Genomic DNA, 12,658 nt, shown 5'->3' with positions numbered 1-12,658 from the left:
CTGTAATGTGCTCCACTGGACACATGATGGAGACACACAACCACATATGGTTCTAACACAGGGTTGGAGAATGAAATGACAGTCTGTAAACTCCTTCATGCTTCACTAATGACACAACATATATACAGTTATTAATGTTAAAGTTACTTCGAGGTTGTCTGTAGCTTCATGGACCCAAAGACAGACTCAGACACAATAAGGTGGAGGAAGGTGGAGGGTTATTAATAGAAATCTGAGGAGGCGACGCAGACATCAGGTATGTGGCAGAAAAAGTATAAATCATTCTCATGTTATATTGACTATATTGACTCTTCACCAACACTGACACAGCCGTCATGTCTGCACATCTGGAACTGGACCTCTGAAACAAACCCAACAGAACATCTGCATTTTAACAAAGACAACCACTGGAACATGTTGTGTTCAGAAACAATATGATCTGTGTCTGATCAGACTTCACTGTCACAGGTTGTCATCACTTAATGTTCCAGCAGGTTCTCTGATAGAACACTGAGGATGGTTAAATACAGAGAACTCATGTCACTGTATCAGGTGAACTTGTATCACTGTATATGTGATCAATACGTTCATTTACCTTCACACAACTTCTCCAAACACCACATTCATTTCCATCTGATGCAGCTTTACATTTCTCCTCCACCACATTGATCTGACAGCTTTAGTTACTGCACACATTGTGTCCACAGGAGAGCTGCCTCCATCCTCACAGACTCCACCACAGACTTAATGCAGCAGTGTAACAGGATGGAGAGACTGTGTGTTTGAATACAGCTGCAGGTCAGCAACAAGCAGCAACATGCAGCAACAAGCAGCAACATGCAGAAACAAGCAGCAACATGCAGCAACATGCAGCAACAAGCAGCAACATGCAGCAACACGCAGCAACACGCAGCAACAAGCAGCAACAAGCAGGAAAAAGCAGCAACATGCAGCAACATGCAGCAACATGCAGCAACAAGCAGCAACAAGCAGCAACAAGCAGCAACATGCAGCAACAAGCAGCAACAAGCAGGAAAAAGCAGCAACATGCAGCAACATGCAGCAACATGCAGCAACAAGCAGCAACATGCAGCAACATGCAGCAACATGCAGCAACAAGCAGCAACATGCAGCAACAAGCAGCAACATGCAGCAACAAGCAGCAACATGCAGCAACAAGCAGCAACATGCAGCAACATGCAGCAACAAGCAGCAACATGCAGCAACAAGCAGCAACAAGCAGCAACATGCAGCAACAAGCAGCAACAAGCAGCAACATGCAGCAACAAGCAGCAACAAGCAGCAACATGCAGCAACAAGCAGCAACATGCAACAACATGCAGCAACAAGCAGCAACAAGCAGTAAAAAGCAGCAACATGCAGCAACAAGCAGCAGCAGCAGCAGCAGCACATCCAGTTCACCACCTACCTGCAGTGAAATGCAGCCTGACGCAGGTGACTTCAGTTACCTGTATGTTACTGTGGGCTTTGTCCACTGTGCTGTTTTGTTCAGTGTTTTTGTTTGAGAAGTAATCAAACTGTTGATGATGTTTCCGGTGGCTATTGTCTATATATTGTGGTGAAGTCAAAGACCAAAGTCAGACATACAAACGGCGTCAGCAGAAGTCTTAAAGTATCTCATATTAAATATACTTAAATATCAAAAGTAATATTGACCCGACCAGGTGACGTCATTTATGTGCATTTCATATTAAATTCACAGATAAATGGTTCAGTTAACACAAAAAACAAGTGATTTCCTCCTGAATGTCACATCCGAGTCGAGCTGCTGACACCTGCAGGAACATCCCAAACAGCTTTATGTATTTTTATTATTATCAAACATTAGACGGTCAAAATGTATTTAAGAATTCACTAATTAGATGTAATAAGATTTACTAATAGAAAGAATGTGGTCTTCATTAGATAGTAAATACATTTATAAGGACACTAATAACAAGTCATAATCCATACTTTATATTAAATTAGGCAAAACCTAGAAATATGTTCTTTATTAGAAAATAACCTACCTGAGACGCAACAAGCTGAATTTTAATATCCTATCCTCATAGTAAACTGAGAGTCAAGTGTGTGTTCACCCTGTCAGATCATGTCCAGGACATGTGTGTCAGTGACCATGTAGCTGCGCTGACACACAGCGATCACTCACACACACTCGTGTTCCTGTCTGATGTGCGTCTGCAGATACCACTTCACTTTATTACTATAACAGAGTTACAATAACACCTCAGCGTCCTCGTTTCTCACGTCTGATCACAGCCAGCAGCCAATCCAAACTACCTTTGAGTTCACTCTGACTTCCTGGTTGGTCGACAGGAAGACGTCACTGCAAGAATGATAAGAAAACAACCAAGTGTCTGTTGATGTTTCATTGTGTTGAAAATGTAGAAAACAGAGAGAGAGCTCGGTGTCAACAGGTTGGTGGACGGTCAGAGTTAAATCAGGTTTTAAAGAATATCAGAGCTCAAATGTTCTAAAGGTGATCCATTAGAAACCTGACCAACCAGTACACACGCTCAGTAATGTTCTGGTTCTGATCTGATACTTAAAGGTTCAGTCTGTAGATTAAAGGTTCAGTCTGTAGATTAAAGGTTCAGTCTGTAGATTAAAGGTTCCGTCTGTAGATTAAAGGTTCAGTCCATAGTTTAGTTGTAATAAACTCTCTTTGCTTTCATGACTGAACAAACAAACTGACCTTAAAGGAAACACAATTTATACTGTTTAACCTTGTTTTTATGTGGCGGACCCTGCCACCATTCTGGCTGCATACAGTCTTCTGGGCTTCTGGCCCTATTCTCCTCAGAGAACAGCTTGTTTATTAACTAATGGAACAAAGTTTGTGTTATTACCTCATAAATATTGTAAATATTAAAATTCTCAGTTTGAATTTCCTCTGTCAAACTACACAGAGCTGCTTTAAGGAGAAAAATTCAAACGTCACACGTTAAACTACCTAAAAGTAGTGAATGACAGAAGTCAGGCAACAATATTTATTCATCAAAATATGAAATAACATCATATATGGCAGAAAATGATTAAAACCCAGATCAAACCACAACCAAGCTTAAATCAAACAATAAAATCATTCATCACACAAATTAATGCTGTCATTCTCAATACAAATACAAGTAAAACTCCTGCAGACAAACAAACAGCAGGAAGCAGATTTCAGGAACTCGTCAGTTTAAATCAAATCAGACGAGACTCTGAGCATCTGAATCAGAATATTAAATATAATCTGCAGCTCACTTCTTTCTTTTACATTTTTAACTTTTCATTCAACAAATATTTTCACGTTTTTATATTTCTTTAAGTCGTCGTTACCTCATTTTGTAGCTGTTGATATTTTAATAAAGTGCAGAGTGACATGAAAGGTCCGTTGTAATAAATTTGGGAAATCTGAATTTCTTTGCAGGTAGATGATAACTGTTGTCTTGATCATCAGCAGCTCTTTAACAACAATAACTGACCTGAAATCAGTCTGCGTCATGTTTCATCAATCTCAGTGATTAATACGTTTTGATATCGATAACACTTCTCTTCCTCTGTGAAAGTCACATGTTCAGACCGATTCCTCTGATGTCTGTCTGAAGCTACAGCCAGCAGCTGGTTAGCTTAGCCTAGCTTAGCTTAAAGAGTGAAAACAGGGGGGAACGTTAGCCTGGCTCCGTCCAAAGGTTACATAATCCTCCTTCCAGCAGCTCTGAATCATTTCACATTATTAGATGTGAGTCTGATTATTTCTTGTGACATGTCAACATGATGTCACTGCTCACAACATGTTAACAGACTGAACATGTTTCTTTAAGGTCGGAGAACTCATTCAAGATTTGTGGATCAAACAGAAATTGTTATGTTTTGTCACTTTTAATGTGAATTCTTTGTGACATCACATTAGCATCATTCATTGTGGTCAACTCTTTCATCCATCTTTTAATTCTTCAGTTAACTAAAGACAACACGTCTCTTTAAACGTAACGTTTCATTTCATGGCCACAAACGTGTTTAAACCACGTTTATCTAAACTGAAACTTAACGAGGTTCAAAGCATCACAAACCGTTCCGTCTTACATTGTTTTCTTAGGAAGACTAATGATTAATAATTAGGGATCTATATATTTTACCTCAGACCTCTGCCAGCAGCATAAACAGAGATCTCTGTCAGGCCACAGAGGGTCAAACTGAAGCTTACAGAAGGCCGACGTTGACCCGCGGGCCTCGGTTCAGACAGCAGAATCTAATTTCTATCATATCGTTTGGATTTAGTTGAACTCTCAGGCCTGTTGGTTTTACTTTGGCAGCTACTTCCTGTCATTCTTACAGGCGGCAGTTAACTTATTTATCACATACTGCATGTACAAAATAAAAGCACTCATATATTACAACTGGTCATCTTCAGGGTAGTTTCCTCCACAGCTGAATTGTAATATTCTGTGAGAGGAACCTCCGATCATTTTAAAGCAGAATCATGAGAAGGCACATTCAGTGATTGAGAGTGATCGATGCTCGGACATTTAATCTTCTGTGCTAAGCTAACGTTAGCAGTGGTCAGTGTTCTCAGCTTTGGGGATGTTGACATGGACTCGTTTGTCTTCACCTCAGAGCTTCTGTAATGAAGGCTGATGTGACAAACAGTCGAGTAGATCAGATCTCCAGCAGCAGTCGGCAACAGCTTGTTATTGTTTCACTGTCGAGCTGCAACGATTGGTCGACACAGCGATAAGTCGATTATCACAACAATTACTAATTATCTTGATCACTGATTCTTCGTTAAAGATGTTTTCATGTAAACTTTTTCTCTGTTTCATGTTGGTTGTAAACATCCCCTGAGACTTTGAGAAACTGACACTTAAAGACCAAACGATGAGCTGATTAAGAGTTTAAAGGCCACAGTCAGAAACCTGACGTGGTCTGATGTGGTCTTCAGACTTTAAACTGAAACTCTCTCCAAAATGCAACATAGGGTCCTTTTGTGAATGTATATGAGTCAAACCTTCATGTAAAAGCAGAATTACGAAGATTTAAAAGTGCCTCTTTCATTGTAATTTTGCTTTTACACTTTTACAAGGTTTGACTCAGATACATTAACAAAAAAAGCCTTGGTTGCATTTTGGAGAGAGTTTCACTTTAATGGGTCCTGGATTCTTCAGGAATCGCTCTCATTGATTTTCAACCTCGACCTCATGACAACTTCCTGTTTCCAAAACGGATGAAGCCAAGAGAAACAAGCTGACAGCAACCTAAAGGAGGTGAAGACGTCACACTGGAGTGTTTGAACCCAGTCAGACTCTGATATGTATCTCAGTAAAGTCTTCTCTGACCTCGTTTAATGATCTGAGTGCACAAACTGAAGAAGTCCTCTAAAGATCTCAGCATTACCATCAGAAGAAAACCTCAAAAAACTCTTTATGCTCCAAACGTTGTTTTCAGGCAGATGATGATCCCGGTGGATCCTGACAGCATCGGATTATTTCAGAACATTTTCATGATCTCAGGCAGTAGAATTAATCCAGCAGTGGTGACACGTAGAAGACTAAATCAGCAGAATGAAGAAGTTTTTCCAGCAGCGACGACATGAAGTCAAACATTACAGCTGGTTGAAAAGTGACACTCTTGTCGTCTAAAAGTTTCAACAGCATTTCACTCCATCAGGTCCTTCAGTCGACTCTGACGTGGAACAGCCAGTGAGCAGCAGCTCAGAGCTCCATCTGGGTCTACACAGGAGGCGTTCAGGCACAGGACTGAGTGTAGGACAACTCTGTTTAGGCGCACTTTGAGCTCAACACACTATATCTGTAATCAAGTGCAACAAATAAACAGGATCGGGTGAAAACCTCGTACGTTTCTGGACGAGTGACGGTCAGGATTGTCCTTCTTTCATCACACGATGAGTCAGGAATGAGTTCAGTTGTTATTCACTAGTTTCATCCACAGAGTTCTTGTTTTCTTGATTTCACTCATCATCATATCAGCTGACAACTAAATCTGTATTGCTCATTATTTCCTCTTGATTTAATGAACAAGTTTCAATTTAAACTCAGCGATTCCTCATTTCAACTTTCATCAAAATTTCTGCTTTTGCATTTCCAATTTTCACGTCATCATCTTTTTACGTTTTTTAATTCTTTTTCAATTTATTTTTTAACGTTTAATTATGACCTGATTGTGTCTTAATTGTTAATTATTTGTTCTTTTCTATTGCAACTAGGTTTTTCAATTAGGACCCAAAACATCATCCACACAGAAGAAGCTCTGAAACTGGAGCTGTGAGTACGAACGCTCCGAGTTTAAAGGTGAACAATCAGCCGGCTGAAGGTCGTTTCATCATCAGCCATGTGTGTTTAGGATATAGGTCGACTGACGTGGGTTTTTCAGGCTTTATAGATTATTAGAAGACTGAAAACTGATATTTCTGACCGATGTACTAAAAATTCAAATCACCAGTGATGAAATAAAAGTACAATTTACCCACGGGCTGTTCTTTGGTACAACTTTCAGGTAATTTACTAGAACATTTCCATTTTCAGCTCTTATTCTTCCTCTCCATGACATTTATTTGATAAATCAGTTCCTAGTTACTGTGCAGATTGTGATGATCTGGAAATGCTGAATATCGGCTGATAACCGGTCGAGCCGGTCTGTAGGACTGTGTGTTGTGTCAGGTCTGTGCGTGAGACGAACAAATGAAACCCAGTGAAAACATCTCCTGTGTAGACAAGAGCTGTAGCTCTGAATTACAATATGCACATTTAACACTTTTCAACCTAACAAAAATGAGTTTCCATCTTGATGATGACGTTTCACCTGCAAATCACCAAACCGACACTCACTGAGCGACGTCTCCAGCTGTCTGAGGAGCGACGAGGGCGACATGGCAGAGAGGAGATCCACGTGAGGAGTAACTTGATTAGATCCAGCATCGTTACACCCTCCTCCTCCTCCTGGCTCCTCCATGTCAGAGGAGTTTGGGCTTGGATGGGTTGGCCCTGACTGAGGAGAAGGCGCCGATATGTGTGATCAGGTTGGGTTCCACGCTGTGAGACCTTTCCCCCGGTATCGTCCTCGCCATCTGATACAGGACGATGTCTTTGGCGTTCCCCTTGACGCAGAACGAGCCATCCAGATATTCAGCCACCCTGAGCGAGGCGTTGCCGGGGAAGAGCATGGCCGGGGTGCAGCACTCTGTGGCTGGGGAGACGGCGTAGAGCTGCGGGGAAAGTCTCCGCACCTCCAGGAGGTAGTGCCGCCCCAGCAGCTCCGCGGCAGCCATGAAGTAGAGGGTGAAGAAGAGAAGGTGGCCGAAAGACAGCGTGAAGGAAAAAGAACAGGGGTTCCAGTAAGGAAAGCTGAGGAGGAGGGCTGTCGCGCCCACCAGCCCGAGTCCCACCCACTCCAGGATGCGGTAAGGCTCGGGGTTCCAGTAGCGCTGCAGCCTCTCAGGGTGGTACAGCTTCACGTACAGGGTCTGGAGGGCGAACCGGCGTGACAGCAGGTCCTTTATCACTGTGAAGAAGTCCTGCTTCGGCAGAGCATCGTCTTCCAGGACAACCATGTTTCTGGGCTTCACCAGCTCCCATCCTTTACGCAGACAAAAGACGTAATCCCTCTTCTCCCTCTCGAAGGTGTTGACTTGTTCCCTGTTCCTTTGCTGCTCCTGAGGCGAGCGCCGGATCACCTTGAAGTGGGCCTCCAGCAAGTTGGCATCCTGGTTCTGCTGAGGACTGCTGTCTACATCACAGATCAACACCTCTGCACACCGCCGCTCCCCACAGCCTCCCAGAATGCCGCTCAGCTGCCGCATCACCTGGAGCAGGTAGTGGAAGTCCCGTCCCTCATTCCTCCGGACTGTCACTACGGTAACCAGCAGCTCAGGATGCTGAGCGATGCCGGTGAATCGGGAAGACATGGCTGCAGCGGTGGAGGTGCTCTGCCAGAAATTCAGAGCGTCGCGGCCGCGGTCGAGACTTTCCCGCAGGACCTCCTCGCTCATGGAGTCCAGGTACATGGAGCGGATGAAGAAGTACGAGTACAGCAGCCGGTGGCAGCACAGAGGGAGGACGACACAGAACGTGATGACGGACAGGACTAGCGCCTGGCTGACGGTGCTGGACCATCGTAAGTGCTGACTGAAGAACGCTCTCCATCGAGGCATTGGTGAACCAGCCGGCTGGAAGCACACTGACTAAATGATCTGTGCTCAGGAGGTCAACATGTACCGTGTCCCAGCATGCAGCTTGCTTCAGACAACCCACAGCAGTGACGCCTGAAGAGTCTGCGGTGAGCTGAGCTGTGTGGACGCTGAGTCAGCTGATGGTCCCGCTGCTGGTGAACAGCTGAGAGGTGCAGCGTGGTGCTGGTCGTCTGCAGGAAGACAGGACAGGAGACCGTTAATACTACAGGACTACAGTAATACTACACACAACTACAGTAATACTACACACAACTACAGTAACACTACACACAACTGCAGTAATACTACAGGACTACAGTAATACTACACACAACTACAGTAATACTACACACAACTACAGTAATACTACACACAACTACAGTAACACTACACACAACTGCAGTAATACTACAGGACTACAGTAATACTACACACAACTACAGTAATACTACACACAACTACAGTAACACTACACACAACTACAGTAACACTACACACAACTACAGTAATACTACAGGACTACAGTAACACTACACACAACTACAGTAATACTACAGGACTACAGTAACACTACACACAACTACAGTAATACTACAGGACTACAGTAACACTACACACAACTACAGTAATACTACACACAACTACAGTAACACTACACACAACTACAGTAATACTACAGGACTACAGTAACACTACACACAACTACAGTAATACCACACACAACTACAGTAATACTACAGGACTACAGTAATACTACACACAACTACAGTAATACTACACACAACTACAGTAACACTACACACAACTACAGTAATACTACAGGACTACAGTAACACTACACACAACTACAGTAATACTACACACAACTACAGTAACACTACACACAACTACAGTAATACTACACACAACTACAGTAACACTACACACAACTACAGTAATACTACAGGACTACAGTAACACTACACACAACTACAGTAATACTACACACAACTACAGTAATACTACAGGACTACAGTAATACTACACACAACTACAGTAACACTACACACAACTACAGTAATACTACACACAACTACAGTAATACTACAGGACTACAGTAATACTACACACAACTACAGTAACACTACACACAACTACAGTAATACTACACACAACTACAGTAATACTACACACAACTACAGTAACACTACACACAACTACAGTAATACTACACACAACTACAGTAACACTACACACAACTACAGTAATACTACAGGACTACAGTAACACTACACACAACTACAGTAATACTACACACAACTACAGTAATACTACAGGACTACAGTAATACTACACACAACTACAGTAACACTACACACAACTGCAGTAATACTACAGGACTACAGTAATACTACACACAACTACAGTAATACTACACACAACTACAGTAACACTACACACAACTACAGTAACACTACACACAACTACAGTAATACTAAACACAACTACAGTAATACTACAGGACTACAGTAATACTACACACAACTACAGTAACACTACACACAACTACAGTAATACTAAACACAACTACAGTAATACTACAGGACTACAGTAATACTACACACAACTACAGTAACACAACTACAGTAACACTACACACAACTACAGTAATACTACAGGACTACAGTAATACTACACACAACTACAGTAATACTACACACAACTACAGTAACACTACACACAACTACAGTAATACTACAGGACTACAGTAACACTACACACAACTACAGTAATACTACACACAACTACAGTAACACTACACACAACTACAGTAATACTACAGGACTACAGTAACACTACACACAACTACAGTAATACTACACACAACTACAGTAATACTACAGGACAACAGTAATACTACACACAACTACAATAATACTACACACAACTACAGTAACACTACACACAACTACAGTAATACTACAGGACTACAGTAACACTACACACAACTACAGTAATACTACACACAACTACAGTAACACTACACACAACTACAGTAATACTACAGGACTACAGTAACACTACACACAACTACAGTAATACTACACACAACTACAGTAATACTACAGGACTACAGTAATACTACACACAACTACAGTAACACTACACACAACTTCAGTAACACTACACACAACTACAGTAATACTACACACAACTACAGTAATACTACAGGACTACAGTAATACTACACACAACTACAGTAACACTACACACAACTACAGTAATACTACACACAACTACAGTAATACTACACACAACTACAGTAATACTACAGGACTACAGTAATACTACACACAACTACAGTAATACTACACACAACTACAGTAATACTACAGGACTACAGAAATACTACACACAACTACAGTAATACTACACACAACTACAGTAACACTACACACAACTACAGTAACACTACACACAACTACAGTAATACTACAGGACTACAGTAATACTACACACAACTACAGTAATACTACAGGACTACAGTAATACTACAGGACTACAGTAATACTACACACAACTACAGTAATACTACACACAACTACAGTAACACTACACACAACTACAGTAATACTACACACAACTACAGTAATACTACAGGACTACAGTAATACTACACACAACTACAGTAACACTACACACGACTACAGTAATACTACACACAACTACAGTAATACTACAGGACTACAGTAATACTACACACAACTACAGTAATACTACACACAACTACAGTAAGATTACACACAACTACAGTAATACTACAGGACTACAGTAATACTACACACAACTGCACTAATACTAAACACAACTGCAGTAATACTACACACAACTACAGTAATACTACACACAACTGCACTAATACTAAACACAACTGCAGTAATACTACACACAACTACAGTAATACTACAGAACTACAGTAATACTACAGGACTACAGTAATACTACACACAACTACAGTAATACTACAGGACTACGGTAATACTACACAGAACTACAGTAATACTACACAGAACTACATTAATAGTACAGGACTACAATAATACTACACAGAACTACAGTAATACTACACACAACTGCAGTAATACTACAGGACTACAGTAATACTACACAGAACTACAGTAATACTACACACAACTGCAGTAATACTACACACAACTACAGTAACACTTCACACAACTACAGTAACACTACACAGAACTACAGTAACACTACACAGAACTACAGTAATACTACACAGAACTACATTAATACTACAAATAACTGTATTAATACTACACAGAACTACAGTAATACTACAAATAACTGCATTAATACTACACAGAACTACAGTAATAATACACTACAAGTTGAATTGTGTGTCATCTCAGCTCTGTGCTTGCCTCTGATTGGCTGAGCCTGAGGTGTTTGTTTGGTGGAAAAATGTTGAAGTTTTTAAGATTAAGCCAGTAAAACAAAAAGCGTTTTAACAATTCTCATTTCTTATCTGCATGTTTGTGATAATAACAGCCATCACCTGTCTCACCTGGAGACAAACCACACACACACACACACACACACACACACACACACCGACTGTACACTGTGTGTGTGTGTGTGTGTGTGTGTGTGTGTGTGTGTGTGTGTGTGAATACAGAGAAGCAGCCTCACAGTAAGGAGTCGTGCTCTGAGCTGGTCACAGGTCCACACACCTGGACGGTGTCCTGTCCTCGCTCCAGCCGCCACTCGGCTGCTTCCGGTGCAGCGTGTCAGCCGTGTGTGTCAAACCGGAATCAAAGATCACCGTTAAACTGGTGTGTTCACGACGGTTAGCGGCGGGCTAACTAACGAGCTAACAGACAGTGTGGCGGACCCTGAAGCAGAACAGCTGAGAGAGGCAGAGGAAAAAAGAGGAAGACTCACCGACAGTGACGAGCCGCTGCCTGCTGCTCCGTGACGTCACAGGGACGGGAACACAGCCGAGGACCGTAATACTCAGACTACAGGCGCACGTGCATGATCTGCTGCTGACCAGCAGGTGGCACTATAGCTCCTCACATTACACAGGTAGTACAGTAATATACTGCACTACTACTGCACACATTACACAGGAAGTACGGTAATATACTGCAGTACTACTGCACACATTACACAGGAAGTACGGTAATATACTGCAGTACTACTGCACACATTACACAGGAAGTACGGTAATATACTGCAGTACTACTGCACACATTACAGAGGAAGTACAGTAATATACTGCAGTACTACTGCACACATTACACAGGAAGTACGGTAATATACTGCAATACTACTGCACACCTTACACAGGTAGTACAGTAATATACTGCAGTACTACTGCACACATTACACAGGAAGTACGGTAATATACTGCAGTACTACTGCACACATTACACAGGAAGTACAGTAATATACTGCACTACTACTACA

General features: G+C 41.7%; 1 protein-coding gene across 4 annotated transcripts; it reads right to left on the bottom strand.

Annotated features, from left to right (window-relative positions):
• Positions 1 to 322: 322 nt before the first annotated feature.
• On the bottom strand, positions 323 to 12,189 carry pgap4 (post-GPI attachment to proteins GalNAc transferase 4). 4 transcript variants are annotated; one of them, XR_003983460.1, is made up of 3 exons: positions 12,131 to 12,189; positions 6,826 to 8,382; positions 323 to 361 (listed from the first exon to the last, which is right to left on the bottom strand). XR_003983460.1 is itself a non-coding variant. In XM_030411410.1 (2 exons), the coding sequence occupies exon 2, from the start codon at positions 8,171 to 8,173 to the stop codon at positions 6,977 to 6,979; it is 1,197 nt and encodes a 398-aa protein (XP_030267270.1). In that variant the 5' UTR covers positions 8,174 to 8,382; positions 12,131 to 12,189; the 3' UTR covers positions 2,969 to 6,976. The 4 variants fall into 4 exon arrangements, 3 of the variants coding, with proteins under 3 accessions (XP_030267270.1, XP_030267279.1, XP_030267286.1); XM_030411410.1 differs by lacking the exon at positions 323 to 361 and having other exon boundaries at positions 2,969 to 8,382; XM_030411419.1 differs by lacking the exons at positions 323 to 361; positions 12,131 to 12,189 and adding an exon at positions 11,879 to 12,114 and having other exon boundaries at positions 2,969 to 8,382.
• Positions 12,190 to 12,658: the final 469 nt, after the last annotated feature.

The sequence above is a fragment of the Sparus aurata genome, chromosome 1, assembly GCF_900880675.1.
Source record: "Sparus aurata chromosome 1, fSpaAur1.1, whole genome shotgun sequence".
NCBI lineage: Eukaryota > Metazoa > Chordata > Actinopteri > Spariformes > Sparidae > Sparus > Sparus aurata.
This window is presented reverse-complemented; position numbering and strand designations above follow the sequence as displayed.

Coding starts and splice junctions, on each gene's coding strand:
- pgap4 (XM_030411410.1), bottom strand. CDS start 8,173: ATGCCTCGATGGAGAGCGTTCTTCAGTCAGCACTTACGATGGTCCAGC.